Source organism: Urocitellus parryii, chromosome 10 (genome assembly GCF_045843805.1).
Source record: "Urocitellus parryii isolate mUroPar1 chromosome 10, mUroPar1.hap1, whole genome shotgun sequence".
NCBI classification, from domain to species: domain Eukaryota; kingdom Metazoa; phylum Chordata; class Mammalia; order Rodentia; family Sciuridae; genus Urocitellus; species Urocitellus parryii.
In genome coordinates, this window is record NC_135540.1 from 103646145 (window position 1) to 103659468 (window position 13324).

The 13324-nt window shown below is 37.3% G+C and overlaps 1 protein-coding gene across 4 annotated transcripts in view; it reads right to left on the reverse strand.

Annotated features, from left to right (window-relative positions):
* Positions 1–11347: 11347 nt before the first annotated feature.
* The window catches only part of Exoc1 (exocyst complex component 1), a 50932-nt gene continuing 48955 nt past the window's right edge, over positions 11348–13324 (reverse strand). For all 4 annotated transcript variants that reach the window (XM_026386268.2, XM_026386250.1, XM_026386258.1 and 1 more), the window contains one exon: positions 11348–12043. In XM_026386268.2, the coding sequence (XP_026242053.1) occupies positions 11891–12043 (153 nt within the window). In that variant the 3' untranslated portion in view covers positions 11348–11890. The remainder of the gene's footprint in view (positions 12044–13324) is intronic.

Sequence of the window (13324 nt, forward strand, 5' to 3'; positions counted from 1 at the left end):
ACTGTCATAAACTTTGCTATGCTTTTACTACCATTGATGTTTTGCTTGAAATTTTCTCCTGCACGGATGTAAGAGCAGATAAACACAACAAGACCCCCTGGACCACCACTGGTAAAAACCCAATCTCTCCTGATGTTTTCTTACCTTTCTGGCGGGTCCTTGTCAGACTCCATCATGAGCTCCTCATGCTCTCTGGATGGTGGTTCTTCCAAGGGCATTCTCAGCTGTTCCAGCCTCAGGGCTCTCCCCTCCTAGTACACTGGGCCATCAAACTGACTTCTGAATTCGGACACTATGCCTACAGTACCTACCCTCAAATCTCCACAACTCTTCTGTGTAGAAATCCTGCATGCTCTCAGCTCCGTAGGCTGCCTCCTTCTCTACCTCTGCCTCCAGATATGTTGAATTCTGAAACTGTCTCCCAGGCAGGTTTCCTGTCTCCTGCCTTTACTTACACGGCTCTTTCTTCCTTGTTATGTTGTTATGGGCCAGGCTATATGGGCAATGACCAAGCAGACTCCATTTTGCTCTGAGATTCCATGTCCTGTAAGAAATGCTTCTCCCAGGGAATGTCCCACCTCTGAACCCATCAACAGTTGCTTAGCATAGCATGTTTGGCAACACAAAATGGCAATTGTTATACAGTGTAAAAGTGTTCTCTCTTTGGTTCCCATTTTTCTTGGACAATGTACCCTCAGAGATTGAGTGTCTAGATGTTAATAACAATTCTTTAACTTGTACTCAACTAGGGACATTTTGGCCCACTCCCTTTTCTGCTCATGATTTTAGGTCTCATGATGTTTGCTTATGGTTTTGAATCATAGCAACATACACTTATACTTTAATATGGTTTTGGAATAAAAAAGCCTACCTACCCCTTGGCCCTCCATCTGGTGGATCCGGACCACCAACTGGTGAATAAAGTTTCCATCTCCTGCTTGAAGATCGACTTGGTGATTTATTGTAATCTCACTGTAACAATCTCTCTCTGCCATCTAGTTTCCCTGACCTAAGAACACTTGCTTTTTAGACATGATTTCTTAGATACTGGACCAAAAGCATAAGTTTATGAAAGAAAAATTTGACTTTCTTCTCAAAACTAAAAACCTTTTGTGCTACAGATAATACCTTCAAAAAAGTGAAAAGACAATCTGCAGCATGGGAGAATTTTTTAAAGGTCACAAATAAGACAGGGGAATTAAATTCAGAATATAAAGAATTCTGAAAACTCTATAATAAGGAGATAAACAATCTAATTTAAAAATGGGCAAAGGATTTCAACAGGCGTGTCTCTAAAGAAGATACGCAGGGGCTGGGGTTGTGGCTCAGTGGTAGAGCGCTTGCCTTGAATGTGTGAGGCCCTGGGTTCGATCCTCAGGACCGCATAAAAATAAATAAATAAAATAAAGGTGTTGTGTCCATCTATAACTAAAACAAATTTAAAAAAAGAAGAAGATACGCAAACGTCCAGTGAGCACATCAAAAGATGCTCAGCATCCTCATCCATTAGGAATAGGTAAATCATCCAGATAGATGAAATACTATTTCACATCCACTGGGATGGCTATAATCCAAAAGATAAATAACAAGTGTTGGCAAGGATGTGGAAAAACACAACAGATATTCAGAGAATCATAATTCTTAGAATCCAAAAGATGCAAACAATACAAATGTCTATCAATTGATGTATAGATGAATAAAACAGTGTGTCCATAAACCAGAATATTATTTGGTAATAAAAAGGAATGAAGTTTTGGGGCTGGGGTTGTTGCTCAGTGGGAGAGTACTCACCTAGCGTGGGTGAGGCATTGGGTTTGATCCACAGCACGACATAAAAATAAATAAATAAAAATAAAGGCATTGTATCCACCTATAACTGAAAAAAATGTTTTAAAAAAAGGAATGAAGTTCTGATACATGCTACAACATGAATGAACCTTGAAAATGTGCTAAGTGAAAGAAGCCTATCAGAAAAGAGTGCATATTGTTGATATTGTTTGATTCCTTACATGCAAAATACACAGTAGGTAAATCTATATGTGGAGAAAGTAGATTACCATTGCCAGGAGTTAAGGGGAAGACTCCTGCTCTCAGAAAGCTTGCATTTAGTGGGGAGTATGGGTGAGATACAGAACATAAATGAGTAAATGAACTTGCAAATAACTTCATTTCAGGTTATGGTAGATAATATGGAAAAAAGAGATGGCCTGATATGAAGGGAATAACGGGAGAAGGAGAGCTGCTTTAGACAGAATGGCAGAGTGAAGGTATGTGACTTTTGTGCAGAGAGGTCATAAAAAGAATACAGTTCTGGTCTGGGACTGTGGCTCAGTGGTAGTGCACTTACCAGGCATGTGTGAGGCACTGGGTTCAATTCTCAGCACCACATATAAATTAAAAAAAAAATAAAGATCTATCAACAACTAAGAAAAAAATTTTTAAAAAATACAGTTCTTTTCTCTCTCCTTCCAACTCTCCCTTGGAACCTTGCCATCATGCTCTGACAAAGTTCCTTCCACAACAAGTCTTCACAAAGAGATCATCTAGAGGAGCCACGTGGAGATAACTGAAGGTCCTGGTATGAACCCTAGTCTTGAGATGATTCATAGACAGTAAGTCTTCAGATGATTCCAGCCCCCAACCCCTGAGTTGCATCGGCTGAATTTTGAGATGTCATGGAGCAAAGGACAAGCCCCCTCTGAATCCTGACCCACGGAACGCATGAGCACAATGAAATGATTGTTTTGCTGCATTGTAGCTTGGGATAATTTGTTACATAACAGTAACTGAAACCAAAAGGTTTTAAACAGGGAAGTTTGTGTGATCTGTTCCTGTTTTTAAATATTAATTTAGCTCCTATAAAAAATGAATTATACAGAATATAAAGAAAAAAACTGATCAAGATTAAAAATCTCGGGCTGGGGATGTGGCTCAAGCGGTAGCGCGCTCACCTGGCATGCGTGCGGCCCGGGTTCGATCCTCAGCACCACATACAAACAAAGATGTTGTGTCCGCTGAGAATTAAAATAAATAAACATTTAAAAAAAAAAGATTGAAAATCTCATAGCTAGAATCAATCACTCTATATTATACATAATTCTAGCATATCAACTATAAATTTGTTATATCATTGTCCTACATCCTCCTCAAGGAGCTTAGAATTTGGAGCTTACTTTTTTTTTTTTTTTCTCTCTCTCTCTCTCGGAAAGCTAAAGTAGAGTTTGGAGAAATACTCAAAGACTTGATAGTGAAAAGAATTAGTAAAAGTTGCCCTCTTAATCATGCTTGGCTATTAAAAGGAACAGGGGCTTTGTGAGTTAGGAAAGGCATAAAATTAATAAAAGCCAATTTCTTAGTCATCTAGTGGTACCCTGGTGATCTGAGTGGAGACATTTTACTTGCTGTATCTCTCTGTGTAATAGTGATAAGAGGCCCATCTCTCAGGGTCACTACAAGGCTAATGAAATGCCATCAGCAAGTCATTAAAGATGTGGATATTAAAGTTGCACAAAGAACTTGATGAGATTCTCCATTCTGACAAATACATGTGTGTTGGGGAAGGGTGTGAAATGAGGTATGAACCCCTTTCTGTTGTGGCCATTTTCTTAGACCAAGGATGTTGCACCAATTCGTTCATTCACCATGGAAATTTGAGTTGTTTCTCAACTAGTGCCAACAAATACACAATGGAATTATTTCTTTTTAAAATTGAGTGTGTAAGTACTGTGCTAAATATCCTAAAAATCTCATCTATTTTAATGTGTACCATGAACCTATGAGAGGAGTGTTACTGCTTGCATCTTACATACAAAGAAACTGAGGCACCACAAGGTTAAACTTATTTGAACAAGATCATACAGCCAGAAAGATCCAGGATTTGGGCTCCACTCTCTTTGGCTCCATAGCCTGAGCTCTTAGCTCAATACTGTACTGTTGTTGATCTTTTATAGATGCTTCCCAATGGGTGGAAGGCAAACTGAAAGACATATGGCTTATTTCCCTTATGAAATCTTCCATGACTTTATCAGATCATAATAAAGCTAACTATCTAGCTCCTCTGAGCTTTTTCAACATGTATTGTCTGTACCATTTGTTTAACACCTATCATTTGTTGTCTTTTTTTTTTTTTTTTTTTTTGTGTGTGTGTGTTTACACCCGTCTTGTGCCTGCATCAATTGAGGGCCTTTGGCTGCAAGCTAGAGAAAATAACTTCAGCTGACTTAGGTGCTTCCAATCATCTCTTACCCCAAAGTGGGAAAATATTGAGTCATTCTTAGAATCAAAGGAAGATACACCTGCCCTTGGAAGGGATAGAAACCAGGACAATTCTGGGGCTTGTTGTGAAGAAATTTATGGACACTCATGTGGTACATCCATTGCAATGATTTAATTCCAACTATATTAATTCTATTCTGTCATTCTAGTCAAGATTTCGGTTCCTGGCAGAGAGGCAGAGAACCTGATTGGTCCAGCTAATTTAGTCATGTGACCAAACCTACAATTCTACAGCAGGGACCTTGATGGATATTTCCACTGGGGTCCAGAGTGATTGCACTGTGATAAGACATGGGAAATAATCCAATTCATTTCTAGAGAAATTTGATTAATTTTATATCTCCTGATGAAGAACAATATAACTTTTTAGGCAGAAAAAACTGGGCCCAGACAAGTCAAAGAGGCAGGAAATTATGTTAAAGACAAGAGACCCTGAGAATAAGCAAGGAAATCTCAGTTCTTAGGGTGATATCCTCAGGAGAGACACAGCACTTCAGACTTTGTCAGTCAAAAAATCGAAGTACTCAGTCTACTATTCTATCCTATTTTCTATTCAGAGTTCTGTTCATTATGATACAGGTTATGGTTTGATCAATCTTAAAGTAGATTGCTCTTTTTGAATAGACAAATATGGATATGGATTTTATGAGCACAGTTTAGAAGTGCATGTGTAACTACAGTTAACTTAAAGGAAACTTGGTTTATAAATTCCAAGAAAAGTTATTATAAGTAGATTTGAATACCACTTCAAGATTGTTCTTATCATATTAAATTTTAGGTCTTACAAATCTTCTTAAGAAAGCATGTGGTATTCTGGATTAAATGTGATATTATTCCACTACTTAAAAATCCTTTTAGAAAGTTCTCTTTCCCTAAGTGCTATAATATTGACTGGTCCATGCTGACCTCAAAGTAGTTGCAGAGTAATCGATATTGGCTTCAATTCAGTTTGGCAAAGCCTAGGGGGTAAACTAATAAGAATTGTTGGTCTAGAAAAACCATCCAAGGATAAAGATCTCTTAAAACAGAACAAATGCCTGCTATGTTAAATTCTCATGAAACCATATAATTTTTTTTCCAAATATCCCTCAAATCTTTCTGTACATATATATATATATATTTTTTTTTTAAAGAGAGAGTGAGAGAGAGAGAGAGAGAGAGAGAGAGAGAGAGAGAGAGAGAGAGAGAGAGAGAATTTTTAATGTTTATTTTTTAGTTCTCGGCGGACACAACATCTTTGTTGGTATGTGGTGCTGAGGATCGAACCCGGGCCGCACGCATGCCAGGCGAGCGCGCTACCGCTTGAGCCACATCCCCAGCCCCTGTACATATATATTTTTTAAAAGAATTTCTTTTGGGCTGGGGATGTGGCTCAAGTGGTAGCATGCTTGCATGGCATGTGTGCGGCCCGGGTTCGATCCTCAGCACCACATACCAACAAAGATGTTGTGTCCGCTGATAACTAAAAAATAAATATTAAAATTCTCTTTCTCTCTCTCTTTCTCTCTCTGTCTCTCTCACTCTCTCTTAAAAAGAAAAGAATTTCTTTTTTTAGCTGTAGATGGACACAATATCTTTGTTTTTAAATTTTTTTTTTATGTGGTGCTGAGAATCAAACCACGTGCCTCACACATGCTAGGCAAGGGCTCTACCACTGAGCCACAACCCCAGCCCCTCTGCACATATTATTAAGTCATCTGTAAAACACAAAAGGATCATGATTGTGCTTTTCAAGGGCCCAAAATTACTTGCCTAAGGTTACTCAGTATATGAGTACAAAATATGGGCAAGAATTTTTTATCCATATAATGTGTTACCTAACAAAGAGTTAAACTGAAACCTCTAGCGATTAATAGTAACATGTAGATGACCAGTAAATAAATAAAGACCAACTCCCTAACAAATTAAATGATTTCACTCATACTCTACAGTATTATTTTTACCTATTTTAATTGACGAGTACATATCACTCAATTTTTTTTTTTGATCACCCCATGTAACCCTCCTACTTTTCCCTTCACTGAACACAATAACCAAACTAATAGCTCTCCCTTCAGATTCCCCACCAGGGCACTGTGTTATTCTAGAAAGGGTTCTAGTTCATTTTTCTGGTCATATCTTCTGTTCTCTACTTAGCTCTAAAGCACTATTGAAACCTGACTTTAAAATTAACATGCTAGTGCATCTAATGCAAAAACAACTCGTTACCTCTCTTGAGGAGTAAAACTGAGTTTGCAAAACCATGAATCAAACAAAATACTGGTTCTCTAACCCACAATAGTGTCCACAGTTACTCCCACCTTCTGGTTTCAGTTGCAAGTGACTAAAACCAGACTGATTTTTTCTTTCTTTTCATAAGAAACTTGGGGAAAACAAATCATTATCCTGTTATAGATCTCACACTTTGGTATATGGACAATCTAATGTAGAATTTGTGAATAATAAGACTCTTAACTATGTTTCCTTAGAAAAATCCTGGGATAGTATTTAATAATGAAATGCAACACTATTGCTTATTCTGAGTAAATAGCCTTTTTTTTTTTTGACTCAGTGGAACAAGAGGAAGTTCTGAGTACAGAGCAGGTGTGTAATAAAAATGGCTGATTGATTGAGTACAGTGTCAAGCAATGTGCTCCTTTTTGCATATCCTTTCATTTTATTGTTATAATGGAATTGTGACATAGATATCACTGTTTCTATAAGAGGAGGAACAAAACAGAGAAAGCGATGCAGCTAACAGGTATGTAAGGCCCAACTCAAGGCTAGGGCTGTCTGATGGCAAAGTTCATGCTTTTAACCATGATGCAACTTACATTGATAAATTATGAATGAAAGAATGAATAAAGATTATAAGTAGGAAGAAAAAGGAGTTATATGCAAGTCACAGTACCATTGACTACTGTTGGTGTAAATAATAGAGAGACTGAGTTAGCTCATATAAAGAGAATGCTACAATGGAGGGTGCCTGCATTGTTGCTCTGTGGGCTGTGTGCTGGCCAACCTCTTCACATCAGAGCTGCTACAGCTCTGAAGAGCTCCTCGTATCACAACATTCCAAGAAGGAAGAAGAGAGGAAGGCAAAAGGCCTTGCATGCCATAGGAACTTCCCCTTTTATCAGGGTGGGAAATCTTTTCTAGGATCCCTTAGCAGTTCTTTTTCATTTCGTTGAATCACACAGATGCGCACTCCTACACCAAATAGGGGCAAAGGGAGAACGTAATTGTTGTGGCTGACTCTGATCAGTTCAGCCCTAGGTATCCACTAGAATCACCTGAGAGATTTATGAAATACCTGTGCCCCACCTTTAGATGGGGCACAGATATCAGTATCTGTAAACATTTTCCCAGTGGTTTTAATCTGAAGCCTGTTGAGAGCCAATGGGTTATGCCAATCTTGATAATGTGCCTTAGTCCAGGCATACTCCTATCATATGAAAAGTCAAGTTTTATTAACCAGAAGGGTTTGGTAGACTCTATGGCTCCCAAGGTCTAGCAGAGGAGCTTACAAAAGTAGATCTAGAAACTTTCCTCCCACAGAGAACATACCTGAATTCTATGGGGAACATTATTTACTTAGGTCCCTCCATAAACTTAGTTCAATTCACAGTGTTTGTAAACTTATGCTACTGTCTGTGAAAGGCCCTGGATTGGCTGTAGGAACTGGGAGCAGAGCACAATTTTTCTTTCCCTTGTGGGCCAATTCCTTTTAAGCATTCCTTGGATCAAGGCTGAGGAAGATATTGCACACCTGGGATTCCAGCAACTCAGGAGACCGAGGCAGGAGGATCACAAATCAGAGGCCAGCTTTGGAAACAAAAAAGGGGGTGGGGAGGGGATGTAGTTCAGTGGTAGAGCACTCCTGAGTTAAATCCTAAGTATCACACGCAGAAATAGAAAAAGAATCCCTACACTCAGCACCTACGGGAGTAAGTGCTAAACGTAGTCACAAGCACTTAGAGAAAGGCAGACTATTGGGCAGGCACTGGACTCAAGCAATGGGCAGAGGAGGCTGAGCCTCCAGCATCTGGACCTTCAGTGGAAAATAACACTGAAGGCAAAGTCCAGAAATATGAGTTAAACTTTCCTCCTGCTGTGAACTATTAGCCTTCACTTTTCCCTTTTTAACTTAATATTAAGTACTCATATTTGCTAGACAGACACTGGCACACAGAATAGTCTTGATTCTCCTCACAGAGCCTGTGGTCTAAGTTAGAGGAAACAAGATACTAATGAAGTAAAACAGACAAATCGATTATGGTAAGTGCCATGAAGGGAAATAATAGGCTCTTATGAGAGAATTATAGGGCAATGTGTAATTTAAAGGCAGCCAGGAAAAGCTAACTGTTTAAAATTAAATGGAGGCAGGTATAAAATTCAGATTAGGGGCTGGGGTTGTAGCTCAGAAGTTGAGCACTTGTCTCATATGTGTGAGGTACTGGGTTCAATCATATTAAACCGTATTAAAAAATAAATAAATAAAAGATATTATGGAGTCAAAAAAAAATTCAGATTAGAACATTGCCCTTCAGTTTCCTGATTTCTTTTTCACTACTCTGTGCTCTAGACAATTAGGGAAAATGTTTAACTTCCAGAAAGACCCATCTTTTTTTTAAAAAAATATATATTTTTAGTTATCAATGGACCTTTATTCATTTATTTATATGTGGTGCTGAGAATCTAACCCAGTGCCTCATGAATGCTAGGCAAGTGCTCTACCACTAAGCCACGACTCCAATCCAAGGAAGACCCATCTTGCATAAGATTCAGATGGACAAGTGAAATCTACTGAGATGCTGGTCTCTGAGAATCTGCTTTCTCAAGATGGTAGAGAAGCAATATGCTTATGGATTGTTGTTACTTTATATCTAGCTTGTTACTCTCTTGGTTGCCTCTTAGTACCTCCTTTCTCTTTTCATATATTCCTCTCATGTTCGATCTGCCCAGTTGCCTTTTGACCCCTCCTTCCACCCTCTCTTGAAATTAGGAAATGTACTCAGAAGTATATTCACTCAGGAATTTGGATAAGTGAGCATTATATCACAGTAATGCCAAAAATAACATCCTGAAACACTGTTCAAACTGCAAGCATAAATGTCAGCCATCTCCCAAGACAGAAACAACAGATAATCCCGACTTGTTTAGAGTTGTGAACAAGGTACCTTTACATCTTCAAGCTTTGGGACTCAAACTGTGGGCCACAGACTAACAGCATTGAAATTTTGGGGGAGTTTGTTAGAAATGCAGAATCTTGGGCCTCAAAGAACCTACTGAACTAGAATCTGTATTTCATCCAGGTCCCCAGTTGTCTCACAAGTACATTAAAGTTCGAGAAGCACCGGCTTCTCAAAGGAGGATCCCCAAGGAGAGAGTGAACAGAAGTGAACTTCTTCAATAGCACTGATATTCCATATATATTACATATCTTAATTTCCTGTGTATTTTATTTTCTCAGTACTTTTTTGTTTACTAATATTCTCTCAGGATTTTTATTAGTTTGTTTAAAAGTTACATGTCTTTTCTAGAAAATAATGATATAGATCTTTAAGGTCTAGAAAACTGTTGCTGAGGGGAGCAAGGCACTCCTTTTTCTTTAAGGAAAAGCTAAGTCACCTGGGTTAAAAGTTAGCTTTGTCTGCTACTAGCATTTGGTCCTTTGATGTGATATATGCTTATATATGTATTATTCCTGCTGTTAGGAGAGAAAGGCAAAAGTCCAGCACTCTGAGAACGAGTTTGGTGTGTAGACTATTAGTTTTGTTCACTGACCTTGATCAAATTACCAGATCTTCCTTGGTTTCAGATTGTCATCCATAAATATCCAAGTTTAATATTATATACCAGGTAAAGATGTATGCACATACACACATATGTGATTTTAAAAAATTAAATGCTGAACTGGTATAAGACAGTATATATGTAAGGTATAAAGTATCAGGATACAATGAAATCTATAAAGGTAGTAGAAGAACCTATATAGAAGTAGAAGAACCTTATCATGCTCCTTTTTAATCCTCTATGTTCCTGTTAGATACCATTCACTTTCTTGTTCCTCCAGTCACTTCACAATTTGCAATCACTTCCTTTTCTTTAGTTTTACATTTGCAATTCTAAATCATGTATTGTTTACTTTTGCAGGTCTTTGAGCTTTTGTATTAAGAGTCATACTGAATGTAATTTGCTTTTCTCTCCTGACATTATTTTCCTAGTATTTATCTACTTCTTTATCTCTGAACCAATACAATGCTACTTTAGCTATGATTCTTGATAAGGAAACTCCTGCCTGTCAAGCAGTGTCTTGGCTATTAGCCTTTTTTGTTCCTCCACATGTATTTTAGAATCAGCTTGTCAAGTCTTACCAAAACAAAACCAAATCAACAGTTGTGATTTTGACTAGAATTGCACTAAATCATTAAATTTGGGAATAACGGTCATTTCTACCTTATTCTTATCTGGAAACATGGCAATTTTATAATTTTCTCCATAAAGGTCTTATGCCTCTTGAATTATTCACCTCAGGCTTCGAAGTACATACTGTTGAATGTGTACCTTAAAGAATTTAGTCTCTTAGTTTTGGAGGCTGGAATTCTGGCAGCACAACTGGGTCCTGGTGAGATCCCTCTTCCTGGCTTGTAAGAGATGCCTTCTCCCTGTGTCCCCTCATGGAAGGGAGAAATCTGGAGTTTTTCCTTTAAGGGTACCAGTTTTATAGTCAGGTCTCCCCCTTATGACCTCATTTAATTTGGCCTCCTTAAAAATTGTATCTCCAATGTAGTCTCATGGGGGACCAGGGATTCAGCATAATGAATTTTGGAGGGACACAATTCACTCCATAACACATCTTTTGTTAGATTTAGTCTTAAATTCTAATTATCCTTGGTGCTATTTTATGAGGTGGTATTTTTTATTATTGTCTTGTTAACCTTCTTATTACACTTTTGAAGTGTTTTGTGGTGTGTGTATGTATACACACACACACTTGCAAGTAATTTTTATATACTGATTTTGCAAGAATTTGCTTTTACATAAAAGACAGCATATACAACCACTAAGAATAATGTCACCAATTGTTAACTCTGTTGAAAATCTCTTTATTTCAGATTTATTACTACCGAAGAGTTACATAATCCTTAAAACTTCAGTGTGCAACAGACCATCATATAAGCTCTGTTATTTACTCCATTATGTTCATTTACACATTAGTTAGTGGGAAAAAAGTCTGTTCAATATTTTAATAATTACATGATTTGTAACCAAAAGAAACAGTAGCAAGTGCCAAAGAACTCCCAATGTATGACATGTAGGATAACCACTCTGAAACACAAGAAACTAGGCAATAAAGGAAAATTTCCTGCTCAGATGTTATAAAATGCTAATGGCATTTTATGATGAGATAAAGGCTTTAAGTTAGTATACAACTTACTGGGCAGATAAAATTGCCATATTATTTATACTTTTGCATTTAAATTTTTGTAGTATAGTACTATCCATTTCTTTGACATTTAATTTTACACCAATTTTTTAAGTCTGGGTTCTCAAATCAGTGGCTTGATTTTTTAAATAGTTTCTGATATACCACAAGTGCTTTATTCATTTATCTTTTCTTCTTTCAAAAGGTTTAGTGGGACTGTGCAATGCTGGAGCAATAATCCAGAATGTCCTGAATAGTGAATTCCATTGTAACACCAGATCCAGGATAACATCGAGCTATCAAACCTTCAAAGTGCTTGTACTGGCGTATAAATTCATCTTGCATGGAGTGCCACACCACCTATTATTAAAAAGAAAACAAGGGTTGGGGTTGTAGCTCAGTGGTAGGATGCTTGCCTAGCATGTGTGAGGCACTGGGTTTGATTCTCAGCATTGCATATAAATAAACAAAATAGACATCCATTGACAATGAAAAAAATTTAAAATCATTAAATTATGAGTGGAAATAATTCATAATCAAGTCTGTAGAAATAATTGCGAGACATTGTCTAAGAATTTGGCATAGTATAGTGGTTAAGAACATGCATTCTGGAGCAAGAATCCTAAGACCTTCTGCCTACAAGATCTGTGGCCTCAAGTATGTGATTATCACTGCTCTATGCCTCAAGTTCATCTGTAAACCAGGGTATTAATAATAATACCTTCTCATCCTAAGATTCCTGTGAGAGTTAAATGAATAAACACGTGTATAGCACTTACAAGAGCATCAGACACAAACACACTCATCATGTTTTAGCTATTATACCAACACAGATATGGCTATGCACAATTATGTAGAGAACTGACTATAGATTAAATGTGATGCAACAATTAATGTTTAAATTCCATTTCAGATCAAGTTTAAATTTTTCTTTATCTAAAAGTGATGATGCAAAACATAGCTTGATGCTGGGGAAGACACCAGGGTGAGAGAGATCACTATCTACAATCGAATAACTATAATCCAGCAGTGGAGACTAATATGTGGACCACTATTAAACAGAATTTGCCACACATTGACATAGTGACTTACATTTATTTATATTTATTGAAGCTCACTCTGTATCAGCACAGTGCAAAGTGCTTTGTATATGTATTATGCTATTTAAGTCTCAAGAGGACCTGGTGAGGGTGGGTACTGTGATCATCATCTCCATTTCACAGACAAGGAAATATATTCTTCCAGGATTTTTTTTTCTTGTGAACCTCATAAATCCCAATTTTCTATCAATTTAAGACTAATCACTATTCCCTAACTGTTATTACCCTTTTCATCTTTAAGATCATGTTATTTCTTCCAGCTAGAATGCCATCCTCCCTACTTGTTAAAATTCCTCCTCTCTTATACTTTCAGATGTCAACAAAAATGTAATATCCCTAAATAGGCCTTCTATGATGTTAAAATCAGAATTACTCTCACTCATCTCTGGGCCTTTCAGCATGGTTTATAAGGAACAATGGCTTAAGTTAAGGTTTAAATCTCTTTATCATCTATTAGCTATGAGGTCTTTGTCATGTTATTCCATATCTCTAAGCTTTGATTTTTCTTATTTATAAAATGGCAATGACAATAACAGTAGTG